This window comes from Sinocyclocheilus grahami, unplaced genomic scaffold, assembly GCF_001515645.1.
Source record: "Sinocyclocheilus grahami isolate Dianchi unplaced genomic scaffold, SAMN03320097.WGS_v1.1 scaffold32.1, whole genome shotgun sequence".
In the NCBI taxonomy this organism is placed as follows: Eukaryota; Metazoa; Chordata; class Actinopteri; order Cypriniformes; family Cyprinidae; genus Sinocyclocheilus; species Sinocyclocheilus grahami.
In genome coordinates this window covers 94,397-110,392 of record NW_015505211.1, presented here as the reverse complement: position 1 = coordinate 110,392, position 15,996 = coordinate 94,397, and the positions used below count along the sequence as shown (strand labels likewise).

Genomic DNA, 15,996 nt, shown 5'->3' with positions numbered 1-15,996 from the left:
GCATGAGGTGGTTTTTCAGGCAATGCGAAAAAGGATTAATTCGCAAAACTGCAATGGAAACGGCTTTTTCGCATTTACAGGTCTCATGGCGTATGTAAAAAGTCATATGATCATTCTTCAACGTACTATAACCTCCAAGAAACACTTCATAAGTGGCCGCGCTCCAGTATAAGGGGCTTTTCCCTACTATTAATACTTAGACAATTTACACTGCACACGTCTGCGGTGCAGTGTGGCTCTGATACGGCCACTGAAGCCGATTACGGCCATTCAATGCTTGTGTTAATGTTTTTATACAGTCTATGGTTTATTCCAGCCGCACCACGCACGTTTCTGAAGCGGCTCTCTGTGCTGCTTCTGTAAAGATACACGCATAAGCCTCCTTTGAATAAATATAGCCAAAATCCCATCAAAATCCATTGCCATGACTTATCGCGAGAGGCAAAAGGTTACGTTTAAGTCTCATAACACTGGTTAATGGAAACGCCGTCATTTCGCAATACTTTTTTATCGACATTCAGAAAATATCGCCAAAGTTTTGCGCAAATCTGTAATGGAAACGCGCCTAGTGACACCTTGTGGTGCCCAAACTAAGTACAAGACGTATAGCCTACATGACGCGCCTGTTGATAGTGTGGGATGAATGATTTAGATGGGCGATATGGCCAAAAATCTTATATCACGGGATATTATTTCAGTTTCACGTGGGGGGTTGTTTCGGCTGGGAAGCATGCGATCTGTGATCGAGTGCATTTGCAATCGCTTTCTTATGCATGCTGTTTTTTTTAGGTTTCACTTTCAACGCATACAACGCATGTTTCCAAGATTCGGAATAGGAGGCGGCATCAGTTACTGTAGAAGATTTGTCGCCTCGCGCCACTTCCCGTGTGGACAGTCACCACATCAACTGATTATAATGGGTTCTCTTGGTGTAGACACGGCTTTAGATATGAATTAATCACACATCTAAGGCTGCAAATATCCAGAATTAGGTCAAACAGCGCCTGTCCTGTGCCCTTAGCTTTTTGAGCTAACTGCATTTTTTTAATGTAACCTCCAAAAACAACATTGACAGCATCAGAAACAAACCTGATGTAAACTGATGTTAGCTTTTTGAGCTAACTGCATTTTTTTAATGTAACCTCCAAAAACAACATTGACAGCATCAGAAACAAACCTGATGTAAACTGATGTTCTGTTCACAGAATAAGTCTTAATATGCCTTATTAAGATCCATCTAAGAGACTTACATAGTGTTTGAGCATCATAATGAACTCTTGTTGAGCAAATCAGTGATGAATCTTTTTTGTGAACAAATTCAAAAGACTCACTAGGATGAATCAAAATCCTACTCCGGCTTAGGACAAAAACTCTTCAAAGACTTCCTCGCATTGCATCTGAAAACAGACTTTTCCTGGGTAAATATGTTGTTTCCTTACTGTTATTCTTTAGGTAAGTCACTCGGGATAAAAGCGTCTGTAAAATGCATGAATGTAAATGTAAACTGACAGATTTTGCGCAAGACCAGACGGATGATAATGTAAGTGAGTGTTCAGTCAGAGAGGAATACGCTGCAGTATCTGTGTCCAAATATAGTGAGAGTTATAAATGCAGGAGATCTTTGCCATATCGGGGGATTTGATCAACAGACTCCAGATCTGCGCCGCTCTTATTCTAATCCTGGCTGAGGCTCTGAATCCGCACACAAACACATTCCTCCATGAATGTCACGTCTGAAGCCCTGAAGAAATCCCTTGACGTGTAGAAACCAGATTTAATCTCATATTTGTAAGCGGAGTCCTCTAAAAATAAACTACACTAATTCATGCCGCAGCAGCACCAAACTTTACTAAGTGGGAAACATTTTACAGTAAGGTTCCATTTGTTCACATTAACTATTATCAAGAACGAACAATGAAAAAAAATATTAATCTTAGTTAATTTAAACGATTACTAATACACTGTAAAAAACACATTTTTGAAGTTGTAAATGTTTTTTTTATAAAAAAAAATAAAGATGCATGAGCATAAACTTATATTTTAGTGTAATTTTAAATAAATGACACTTGTTTTTGATATTTTGGATCTAATGAATGACATTCAGATTTAGTCTTTAATCCAAGAATAACATCTCAAAATTAACTATCCAATTAACTAATTAATGTTAAATTCAACATTTACTAATATACTGTAAAAAAATATTTTTTGAAGTTATGGAAAATAATATGGATTATTGAAGCATGTTTTACTAGAAAACATATATTAGTTTTTCTTCTTTAAACTTCATGTTTAATTCAATGTGTTACTTGCCATTTTAGTTATTATTTGACTAACTAACAATTTTGGAGTTAAAATTGTTTCTACAACATTTTTTTTTTCAATGCACATTATTAAAATCAAAATATGTATCTGTTAAGATACTGTAACAAATTTAAATATAAAGTTAACTAATGGGACCTTACTGTAAGTGATACAAATATTCCACATGTATTTATACAAGTTACATGTAACTATACGAATTATAAATGTGTAAACGTCCTTCATCAGATCAAGTGTCTCAAATATCTATAAACATGAACAATGACAATCATGTCAAACCAAAAAAACTTTTGATTGCATTTAAAATAATTGACATTTTGTATCTAATGACGTTTGTACATGTTTGAAGCATTTAATCCAACTTCTATCTAATGAGATCACGTGTGTGTGTGTGTGTGTGTGTGTGTGTGTGTGTAACACATGATGATCAATACTAGACCTCATTCATGAAACGCAAGCAGAAGTAATTCTGCGCAAACATTCTCACACAAAAAAGCTTGCACTGAAACGAACGCAATCATTTATGCAAGAACAATTTACACTAATTCATTCAGCTTGTGTTTCATTAATGAGACCGCACTTCAATCTCTCACAGCTTCATTTTCATTGGCATCAAAGGTCTAGTACAGGGTGAAGAGAGAGAGAGAGGACAGGACAGAAACAGGTGATTAGCTCTCTTTACAGGCAGGATTGGTGAGTTTGGGCTCAGGTTTTGAATTCTGCAACAAACGCGAGCTGCAAAAGCAGTTCTAGCGCTCTAAGTTTATTAGTTGTAGTGAACTCAGTCCTGACTCAATTACTGATGTCAGTGGATATGGATCTCATCAAATTATGCTGAGATTTAACATGCGATGCAAGGTCGTTATGCTAAAAACGGCCCGGGCGACACATACAAACGATCTGACGGAAATCGCCTCGTCAGCAAAATGAAGGCATCCCTTTTCAAATGTTTGGCCATTTTGAGGCTCAACAGCAAAATCAATAGAGACAAATACCCTTATTCTGAGAAGGTAATGACTCTCATTAAAAACATATTTACTTGGCCCAGCCTTTAATTTACATCTGAAACCACTGAAAGCACGCTCTGAATCTAAAGCAGAACTGGAGTCGGCTGTCTGAACAAGGGCTTTTACTCCAGCTCAGGACGGATCTACTGTAAACTCTTTGGGGAAAAAAAGCGCCTTTCATCAATTTTTCTCTCTTATCTTGCTTTTATTTCGCTCTTTTCTGCACAAGATAAGCTTGGAAAATATTTGTGCTACTTCCCGTCGCCGGGTCATTAAAGAAAGCGCTGCCGTTTGTTTGAGAGCGGCGCGGGGAGAAAAAAATTAATATTTCATCAGGCAGCATGCATTGGTGCCACAAACCGTGTAATGGTGCTTATCAGAGCGATCAAATAAATTATTCTGTGTTCAGTTGACAAAAGGGGCCATAACAGAAAATCAGCATTGATTCATTTGACTTTCATGTGTTCATGGGCGCACCGGACGGTACCATGACCCGGGAAGACTTCTAAACGCTCTAAACAGCTCTCTGAAGCTGAAGTGCGTCATTTTATCCCACGTTCAAATACGGTCTCGTATTTTAATGTTCATAGTCACTGTAAGTGAATCAATGGCAGTTTGACACTTTCAAAACATTCTCGACCAATGACGTGAGTTTGGGGGCGGGGCTACCTGTTTGATTGACACACGGTGGGAGTGCAGTGTTCCATAAATTAACGTCACATTTTTGTCTCATAATTATATCACAATTATGACTTTACATCTCATAATGTCATCATACTTTATCTCAATTACTGCTTAGACTGGAAAAAAATGATTAATTGAATTTACTATTTTTTTAAGGTAAGTGGTTGCAATCAATTTATTTGAGCTACATTTAATTAAACAAATTTAGTTGACTAACTTGAAATTTTTTTTTAAATGTAGCTAAAATAAATGGTTTGCAACCACTTACCTTAAAAAAAAAAAGTATCATTTTTTTTCAGTGTAGTGTCAATTTTGACTTTTCTCACATTTTCAAATTCATGTCAATTTCTTTTTGTCTCATTATTTGACTCATCTCATATTTTTGACTTTTCATGACATAATTTTGACTTTCTACCTCATTTGTCACAATTGACTTTTTATTTAATAATTTATACTTATGTCACTATTATGACTTTATCTCTTTATTACAACTTTTATCTAATTTCTATTTTTGTCATAATTTAAACTTTTTATCTCAATTATTGCTTAGTATGTCAATTTTGACTTATCTCATTTATGTCTTTTCATGACCATTTTGATTTCTTTTATCTCATTTGTCACAATTATGACTTTATTCCATAATTTATACGTTGTCAAAATTATTACTTAATCTTATACATTTTAATGTTCATGTCAAAATTTCATAATTATGACTTTTTATACTTAGTACGTCACATTTTTGACTTTTCATGTCATGACATTATGACACTTTTCATTATGACATTTTATCTCATAATTGATACTTGTTACAATTATGACTTTAAGCTTATGAATTTTACTTTTTGTCATATTAACAAGTACTGCTTATTTTTGACTATTCATGTCATAATTTAGAATTTGCATCTCATTATTACGACTTTTTACAGCATAATTATTGCTTGAAAGTGATCTTAATGTATCTTAATGTTCAGAGTCTTTATTAGCGAGTCATTGGCCCTTTGAATCAACACTGTGATGCTTCCAAACATTCTCAGCCAATGACGTGAGTCTGGGGGCGAGGCTATCTATTTGACTGACAGATGGTGCGAGTGCAGTGGTGCTTAATGACACACTTCAGCTTTAAACACAATTTCATGTTAATCGGATTAAATATTGTTGAACAGAAGTGAAGCTCTCTTACCGCTTCTTCATGACCAGCACCACGCCGAGGAAGATGATGACGAAGAGCAGGATGCCAGCGATGACATGTTACAATTATGACTTTAAGCTTATGAATTTTACTTTTTGTCATATTAACAAGTACTGCTTATTTTTGACTATTCATGTCATAATTTCGATTTTGCATCTCATTATTACGACTTTTTACAGCATAATTATTGCTTGAAAGTGATCTTAATGTATCTTAATGTTCAGAGTCTTTATTAGCGAGTCATTGGCCCTTTGAATCAACACTGTGATGCTTCCAAACATTCTCAGCCAATGACGTGAGTCTGGGGGCGAGGCTATCTATTTGACTGACAGATGGTGCGAGTGCAGTGGTGCTTAATGACACACTTCAGCTTTAAACACAATTTCATGTTAATCGGATTAAATATTGTTGAACAGAAGTGAAGCTCTCTTACCGCTTCTTCATGACCAGCACCACGCCGAGGAAGATGATGACGAAGAGCAGGATGCCAGCGATGACGCCGGCGATCTTCACCGTGTGATCCGTCTGTTTCTCGGGTTCCACGGCATCAGGCTTCCGGGTCGCGGCACCTGGAACATGTGACGTACAGATATTCAGCACATTATCAATACTGACAAAACAATGCTAGCAGGAAACGAGTGAAATAAGCTTTATATGATTGTGCTTTTTGTTAATAAAACAGGTTAGTATTAGCAGATGCTCGGTTGATCGTTGATTATACTAGCTTTGCTTGCAGAAAAGAAGCAAACACAACTGATATCTCATTAAAACCTCAGCTGTTTCTCCTAGACAGCAATGAGATAACACGGAGACTCCTGAATCTCACGCGTGTCTCCTCTGGAGTTTTGAGAAGATGCCTCAAACTGTGCTCAGATCAGACAAAACACTAAAGTATGCAATCAGAGATCTCAATATAACATTTCGCACCACATACACCAAAGATATAATGATCTCAGCTTTTAAGCAGTTTTAGGAAGAGACAAAGGAATGCTTACAATTTGTACTTTTTATGCCATGTTTAGACTTTTTATGTAATTAATTGTGACTTTATTTCATAATATTACTTTTTGTCAGTTACAAGTTTTTATATCATAATTTCGACATTTTAGTTCAATGTCAACTTTTTATCTCATCATTTTTATGCCATATTTATTCAGACTTTTAAGCCATATTTAGACTTGTACGTCATAAGAAAATGTCAAAAATTATTAAATATGATGATAAATAATATTTATCATAAAATATTTTATAAAAAGTCAATTCACAACGATTCACATTTTTATCTCAGCTATTTCTCAATAACAATTTTGGGAATTTAGACTAAGAAAGTTAATTTACTTTTTATTTCAATTATCAATTTTTTTATGCCATATTTAGACTTTTTTTCATAATTACAACTTATTTCGTCACAATTACGATGTAAAAAGTCTAAATATAGAAATTAAGAGTTATGTTAAACGTTTTTTCTAAAATTGCTAATGATAAATAAAGCTGTGATAAAAAGTCCTAATTGTTACAACAACAAAAAAAGTCACAATTATGGCATAATATATCAGAATTATTGTATAAATAGTCATAATTATGACATTTTTATACAATAATTTTATATAATATAAATATTTTGCCAATTTATGCCATTATTAAAATTTTTGGTCACAATTAGGACTTCTTATCTCAGCTTTTTTCTCCATTTCTTTTTCAATTGTAAGAAAAACATCTGAGACAAAGTTAACACTTTAGTTAAACACAACTGAACACTATAAGTCATAAAGAGCACCATCTGAGCGATATCGCTCTCCTCTGTTTGCCATTTAAATGGACTAAAAGCGGCTTTAGTTGCGGCACTGAGGAGGAATAGAGAGGTCAGAGAGAAACAGAGCGAGCGCGTCTGCCTGTTTACTGTATAATGTGATGCATGTCGACCGTGTGCTCGATGAAATATCAATTTCCAGCATTAAATGAGAAGAGGATGAAAAATAGTGCGGGCGGGACGCTCATTTGAGCCGGGCCACGGATCGGTTCCTCCTGCCAGCTACGCTTTTTCAATCAAGGCCTGACAACATCCATCAGCTGGGTCTATGGGCTGCCGTTACCATGGTGACAGATGTTCTGCGTTTGGGTTCGAGTTTCTGTTCTGCCGCAGGTGATTCCCAACAAACAACAACATAACTGCTTCCCAGCAGATACTCACTAAACTATGGAAGCCCATTTCTGCCACATAAGACAAAAAAATTATGAGATAAAAAGTCAAAATTATGACTATAATAATTATAAAATGATTATACTATTATGGCATTAAAAACCATTAACAGTAAAGTTTTTAAATATACTTTTATATTGCAATAATTTCACATTAAATCTTCAAATTAACGTACAAACAACAAAGACAGTATATTTTTAAAGGCATCTTTTTTTTTATGACTGAGTGCCAGTATCACTGATACCAATACTACTGATGTCTCTATAAAATTGCCCCCCCCCATATTTAACCATTGACTAGCCATTCAGCATTACAGTATAATTGAGAGCTATCAATTTGAACATTTACTAGACTTTTAAAAAATAACTTCTAATTTAAGTGAACTTAAAACAATCTAATTTAAACTTTATCTCATAATTGTTACTTCTAATACAAAAATTATGACTTATCTCATAATCATGACTTAATTGTCATTTCATAATTTTTACTCTTCGGCCTCATAATTATGATTTACCAAATGCATGATTTTTCTCTCATGTGGCAGAAACAAGCTTCCATACAAAACCACTGTATGGAAACAATATCGACTTCAAGATAAATGTTGTCGCCTTATTCTGCAAATCATGAAAACGCAAGAGTTCTGGACCGAAAACGAAAAAAGATAGTGAGTACAATTATTAGCATAAGTGCATACATCTCTCTAGGCTTTTGTTATTGTCATGATGCTCATTTGCATTCTGGAGTCTGAGTTTCTTCAGTCTGGATGGAGGCGAGAGAGAGTGTTTGAAGACGGGCCGCAGGCTGCGGCGAGGGGTCGAAGAGGACGACGAATATGGCATAAACGAATCAGATGTCTCGCTCACAAACAAACATGCAAACATTTAGAGGAACAGAATTAAATGCTGCACTGAATCCATGATCGTGCACAACGATCCAGTAACGGGCTAAAGGGGCGAGTGATCCGAAGATGTGTTTATATAAGGCTTAATTAAAAACAAGCCAATTTTCTCTGTACCGGTCGTCTGTAGAACGAGAGCGTCACCTGGGACCGTTCAACAAACAGTAAATATTGAAATGTAATTTTCTGGAGGGATGTGGTGGTCATGCATTGCAAATGCTGCAGTCTTTGGTTTCGGGTTTGCCGGGGTCATATTGATTCCTTCGACGGACATCGGCGCTGAATAAAAAGCAGCTAATTTAGTGACTCCTGCTCCAGCGTTTATTTTCCACAGTAAATGCGTGTATTCAGCGTACAGATTCAGCTAATGGAAAGTGACCTTCTACGGGAAGCAAACAGCAGGGATCAAATGAAGCTCATCAGACGGACGGTAACCCTGAAAATCCTCAATTACCTTTTCAACCTGCATCCATTCAGGACTAAAATGAATCAACAAACACTGCTTTACACAACAGTCACGGGTTACACTAATACACATGGAAGAAATACTGAAATATAGCATATGGCACTACATAAAAAAAAACACAAAAATCTAGCTCACATTTCACCCTAAAAATTACAATTAAAAATGTGAAAAATATATTTAGCATAAGTAAATATTAAATATTTTTATGCTTGTTTATTTTTTTATTGTGACATTATTTTCAAGAAAATTAACCATTTTTTACTAACGCATCTAGATATTTTACGTTTGAGTTTTTTTGTTTGTTAGCTTGTTTATTTATTTATTTATTTTAGTCAATTTCTTGTCAACAATTTTTTATTACTCTCATTAAATCATTAACAAACGATGATTAAAAAAAATCTGAATACATATAGGGCAGCATAACAAATACTACCATGATGTATAAACCAATTGAAAAACGTAATATTGTTATTTTCACATTATTTTAATAACAATAATAATAAAATGCTACATTTTATGCAAATATAACAATAAAACTTAATACTCATAAAAAATTCACATTACCGTAATGAAAATTTGTGGAAAATGCAAAATATTTATGTAAAATGCAACAATAAAAATCGAAAAATATTAAATTACATAAATATAAATATGAAATAATAAATATAATGATATAATTTCTTTCCTTTTTTTTTAAATTTTGGAGTGAAATATGATCTGGACATGGCCAGGAAACAGTAAACAGGCATGGTTTAACACACACACACACACACACACAGAGACACACACACACAGACACACACACACAGAGACACACACAGAGACACACACAGAGACACACACAGAGACACACACAGAGACACACACAGAGACACACACAGAGACACACACAGAGACACACACAGAGACACACACAGAGACACACACAGAGACACACACAGAGACACACACAGAGACACACACAGAGACACACACAGAGACACACACAGAGACACACACAGAGACACACACAGAGACACACACAGAGACACACACAGAGACACACACAGAGACACACACAGAGACACACACAGAGACACACACAGAGACACACACAGAGACACACACAGAGACACACACAGAGACACACACAGAGACACACACAGAGACACACACAGAGACACACACAGAGACACACACACACAGACACACACACACACACAGAGAGAGAGAGCGAGGTGGATGGTGGAAGTTCTGACCTGTTAGTTGGCTGTCGCCGGCAGCGGGTGCGATACGCACATACGGCGTGGTGAGCTGAGTCACAATAATGGCAGCTAGAACAAGAGAAGAGATCCAGCCAAACATGCACAGAGAGAGAGAGAGAGAGAGAGAGAGAGACATGCTGAGGCATCGTTACATCTGTAAGGTTATTAATGCAGAGCAGAGAGACAGACAGACAGACGCTCGTGAGCCGCCGACACAGACAGCACTTCACTTTACAACTCATTCTGCTGACATTTCTTGTCATTTTTATTACCTATTATGTTGCTTTTTAGGTTTATTTTTTATTTATTTACAGTTAGTAATTTTAACGCATCAACTTAAGCTTATTTGAGTTCAGATTTTCTGTTTTCTTTTTATATTTTGCATGTACTGCATTAAGCTAACTGAGACTTGTTACAGCACTTGCATATCATTGCTCTCTTGTTGGTTTTGATTGCTTCTATTGTTCTCGTTTGTAAGTCGCTGTGGATAAAAGCATCTGCTAAATGTCTAAATGTAATCATAAAAACAAACTTTTTTCTCATAATTATGACTTGGTATGTCATAACTGACTTTTTAAAATCTCATAATTATATCTTAGTACGTCATAATTTTGACCCTTTTCTCACATGTATGCATTTTATCTCATATTTATGACCGTTTATATCATAATTTGGCTTTTCACGATTATGACATTTTATCTCATAATTATTAATGCCATAATTTGGATCCTTTTCTCACATTTATCTCATAATTATGAATTTTTATCACATAATTTAGATTTTTCTCAATTATTACTTTTTATCTCATAATTTTGACTTATTTCTTGTAATTATGACTTTTATCTCATAATTTGACCTTTTCTCAATTCTGACTTTTTATCTTATAATTATGACTTATCTAATTATCTTTTATATTAGATCTTTTATCTAATGTATTTTATTTTGGCTTTATTTCAATTAACAAAACAGAATTAATCGTTTTAGTTAACGTCTTATGTATTCTTTGCAGAAAAGTCATTGCCAGAATCTAAACTCAATTGCCCAAACGGTCAAGAGAAACATTGTTTTTAAATATATTTCATTAAAGACCAAAAATACAGTCTAATCTAATTATAAATAGATTATTTTACCCAATATTTGTCTTTTCTGTTCATTTCTATGCTTATTTTTTAAGTATTGCATTGCTAGCTTAGCAACACACTAATGCAAATCTCTATGTAGTGTTCCAAACCCTTACTTTTGAGCGTGTATTTCAGTTTCATAGAGCAGCGGCTCACAAGGGCTTTGGAAAAGAGCTTGAGAAAGACAGAAAGACTTTATTCACATGCTCAGTGAGTAATAACAGCTGGACATTGAAGGTCAGTGAATTACTGCATTAACATCATGTATGTGCAAAACACTATAAATCTACCCTTCATGTGTTTATGAGACATTTATGGCCTATAGTGTTTAAAACCTGTCTGTATGTGTTATGATTGACGGATATAGAGCGCAACTGCCACCATAGTTCATGCAAAACCAATTTTAGTCGATGCATTTTCATTTCGGACAAACAATAGAGGATTTTCTGCTTCACGTTCACAATTCGCAAAAGTAAAGCCACAAACTCTCATTTGCATCGAGCAGGCTTGACACCATTAGAGACGTGGCATGTAGACAGGAAAATAGATTATGTACCATCTGTGCTCAATTAAATCACAAACAGCGGCGAGAAAAGGCCCGAAAGTCTCGTAACGGTCCACCAGAGGTCAGAAAACACAAAAACACCACCGCCGTACGCGAAGCCATCGAGTTTCCGTCGGAGTGATTCTCCATCTGTCGCGACGTGAGATGACTCCCCTCAGAGCCGTCAGACTCGGCGTCTTCTGCATTTTAACGTCACATTTTGTGATTGCGTTTTCAATGAGACAGAATGACAATGTGTTTTGTTCATTCTGATTAAACTACCGTCGATTTCAGATAATCAGAGGTTCAAGGACTTTTAACTGATGCACCTATGAATAATTCAGTGAGATTTATTAATTTATTATTTTGTATTAAGAAAATTACACCTATTTTTAGTATAGAATAGTAATGATTTTTTTCATTGTGTTTTCATGACAATTAAACATTTTACCTTATATTAAATTTCTGTAATTCAGTTTTTTGCTTTGTTTTTTTTAACTGAAATAACATTTAAATAAGATTAATGAACGTTATTAAAAAAAATATTACCATGATATATAAATTAAAACTAAAACCATTATTTTCGCTGAAAACAAAAAAAATGTATGCAAAATATATTTTGTACTTTTTATTTTGCATTAAGACAATTATGCCTTTTTTAGGAACATTAAGAATAGTAATGATTTTTTGCATTGTGTGAAGATATTACATTTACATTACATTTAGTCATTTAGCAGACGCTTTTATTCAAAGCGACTTACAAATGAGGACAATTTATATACACACACACAATATATATATATATATATAAGAATTAAGGCCAAAAAGTTCTATCTTGGCCTCATCCGACCAGATAATCTTATTTCTCACCATCTTGGAGTCCTTCAGGTGTTTTTTCATGTGTCTTGCACTGAGGAGAGGCTTCCGTCGGGCCACTCTGCCATAAAGCCCCGACTGGTGGAGGGCTGCAGTGATGGTTGACTTTCTACAACTTTCTCCCATCTCCCGCCTGCATCTCTGGCGCTCAGCCACAGTGATCTTTGGGTTCTTCTTTACCTCTCTCACCAAGGCTCTTCTCCCCCGATAGCTCAGTTTGGCCGGACGGCCAGCTCTAGGAAGGGTTCTGGTTGTCCCAAACGTCTTCCATTTAAGGAATGGAGGCCACTGTGCTCTTGGGAACCTTAAGTGCAGCAGAATTTTTTTTGTAACCTTGGCCAGATCTGTGCCTTGCCACAATTCTGTCTCTGAGCTCTTCAGGCAGTTCCTTTTGACCTCATGATTCTCATTTGCTCTGACATGCACTGTGAGCTGTAAGGTCTTATATAGACAGGTGTGTGGCTTTTCTAATCAAGTCCAATCAGTATAATCACACACAGCTGGACTCAAATGAAGGTGTAGAACCATCTCAAGGATGCTCAGAAGAAATGGACAGCACCTGAGTTAAATATTTGAGTGTCACAGCAAAGGGTCTGAATACTTAGTACCATGTGATATTTCAGTTTTTCTTTTTTAATAAATCTGCAAAAATGTCAACAATTCTGTGTTTTTCTGTCAATATGGGGTGCTGTGTGTACATTAATGAGGAAAAAAAATTAACTTAAATGATTTTAGCAAATGGCTGCAATATAACAAAGAGTGAAAAATTTAAGGGGGTCTGAATACTTTCCGTACCCACTGTATGTGAGTGATCAGTGTGCAGTGACTGGTTTCTGCAGACGAGCTGGAATCAGCTTTAGGGAACATGTTTCAATCAGTGCACTTCATTACTCTCACACAGACCCACCTTTAGTGGCCACGCGAACACAATCGATCTTAGTTTCCTGCGAGAGACAGAGAGAGAGAGACAGAGAGAGGGAGAGAGAGAGAGAGAGAGAGAGATAAAAGGGAAAGCATTAGTTTTGTGTCACGTGAGATGCAAACACATGAGCTTCAGTAATAGAAACATCCGCTCTCTTCTGATGAACCCATAAACACAACAAACTCTGAAACATGAGGGGAAAAGCTGCAGATTGCAGAGCTAAATTAATGAATGCTTTCACAGTCTCATTTCCTCAAAACCATCACTTAATTTCACCTGTGATCTTGACAACAATACATTTTTTATGATATTACTTTCTGTATTTCTTGAAAATGTAAAAAAGTACAAGTTACAAAGCAGCTTTACAGAAAATTATATCAAAATAGTTTCATCATCTTGTTCTATTTGCCGTGTTTCCCTGTAAAAAATGCATAAAATTCCTTAAAACGAGATCAATTTATTTTAAAACCAGAATTTCACAAGAAAATAAGACTTGTTTTTCAGATAACATTTCTTTAGTTAAAGTTAATTTCTTGTCCCTTGGTGAAATAGCATTTCTGTGAGAATTAAGGTTATGTTACCTGATAACTAATACTTTAATAAATCAATAAAAATTGAAGAAAAAAAAAGGAAGTGCATATATTCATGTACTAAAATAACTAAAACTGAAATAAAAACAGCTAATAAACAAAACAATTACTAAAATTAAATTACAAAAATACAAAAATAAAACATATTTCTATGATGCTAAAATAACCCCAGTGAGATTTCTGCGTAACAAACCAACACAGTAAAACAAATATACATAATTGAAGATATATTCTCTGAAAACAAGGCTAATCATCTCATGCGATTCTGCTTCTCTAGTAAACTGATCCTGTTATTAAGGCTGTTTAAACGCAGCCAGACAAGAGCTACTGATGGAGTAAATGAGTAAAGGCATCCAGATAACACTGAATTTCAGCAGAGACGCTTCACGAGCCGTTTGCTCAATCTGCTGCGGAGTCTGAGCGTAAAACACACTGGATGTTAAAGCAGCGACTGCGGCTCAAGAAACACTGTGTGGTCTGACTCCATCAGACTCCTGCGACGACCGGCAGGACATCTGACTGGAAACGAGACGCCGAACGCCGCTGCTGTAAATCCAGACGCAGAGGAAGGAGTTTCACCAAACGGGAGAATGAAACAGGCTTCCAGCAAAAGAGAGGTTTATCTGGTTGAGCCGAGCTCGTGTCTTACCAATAAAGATGGCAGATGTGAATATTCACGGAAACAGGTGACGAGAGTGAAATGCACAGGTGATTCTCAGCTAATAAACAGCACAAACCGTGACAAGTTCAGCGCTGGTGCATGATTGTGAAGTGATAGGTTATGATGCATAAATCATGCACCAGCGCTGAACTTGTCGCGGTTTGAGTTGTTTATTATTTTATACATATATATGTGACCGTGGACCACAAAACCAATCACAAGGGTCAATTTCTCGAAATTGAGATGTATAGATCATCTGAAAGCTGAATGAATCAGCTTTCCATTGATGTATGGTTTGTTAGGATCGGACAATATCTGGCTGAGATACAACTATTTGAATATCTGGAATCTGAGGGTGCAAAAAAATCTAAATATTGAGAAAATCATCTTTAAAGTTGTGCAAATTAAGTTCTTAGCAATGCATATTACTAATCAAACATTAAGTTTTGATATATTTATGGTAGGACATTTACAAAATATCTTCATGGAACATGATCTTTACTTAATATCCTAATGATTTTTGGCATAAAAGAGAAATGTATAATTGTGACCCATACAATGTATTGTTGGCTATTGCTACAAATATCCCCCAGCGACTTAACACTGCTTTTGTGCTGCAGGGTCACATATATATATATATTAGGGATGTAACGGTATGAAAATATCACGATTATAGTGACCAAAGTATCACAGTTATCAATATTATCATGGTTTTGTTCAAATTAGATGAAAACGTTCAAAAAGAACTGATACACACACTGAAAACATTTAATAATAATAAATATTTATTTGCAACAGCTGATGGAGTACTGAATGTTGCACGCACGCGCAGCGTTATCAAGGTAACATCTGGTCAGTCATTCCCTTCGCGGAGGGAGTTTCACACGCTTCTACGAGACCGTAATGCCCTGCACCCTTCAAAGAACACACTTCAAGGGCTCTGCCCTTCGTAGGGCATAGAGATGCTCACTTCTGTCTGGAATTCGCCACATGCCTCTTGTATCACCGCAGAGGCGCTCTCTCGTTTCATTCAAATGCAGCTTGCGTCTCAGTTTTTGATTGTATTGAAAATGAAATCAGAGGAATTTAGTATTAATACTACTATAATTTTGCTGTCGTGATCATATTGTCCTGACGATTGTTTTGTACACTGTTCATAATGGATTTATAAACAGGTAAGATTTCAAAACATTAATCTCAACTCAATATTTCATATCCCCGTATTTATATATTATTTTAGGTAAACAAAAAAAAATCAGTGTAATAAGTTAACTA

The 15,996-nt window shown here is 35.6% G+C and overlaps 1 protein-coding gene across 1 annotated transcript in view; it reads right to left on the bottom strand.

Moving 5' to 3' along the window:
- Nucleotides 1-5,628: 5,628 nt before the first annotated feature.
- LOC107578432 (receptor-type tyrosine-protein phosphatase mu-like) overlaps nucleotides 5,629-15,996 on the bottom strand; it is a 97,833-nt gene continuing 87,465 nt past the window's right edge. Inside the window, exons 11-13 of the mRNA XM_016264389.1 lie at nucleotides 13,456-13,492; nucleotides 10,002-10,076; nucleotides 5,629-5,768 (exon numbers count right to left, since the gene is read on the bottom strand). Of these exons, the coding sequence (XP_016119875.1) occupies nucleotides 5,629-5,768; nucleotides 10,002-10,076; nucleotides 13,456-13,492 (252 nt within the window). The remainder of the gene's footprint in view (nucleotides 5,769-10,001; nucleotides 10,077-13,455; nucleotides 13,493-15,996) is intronic.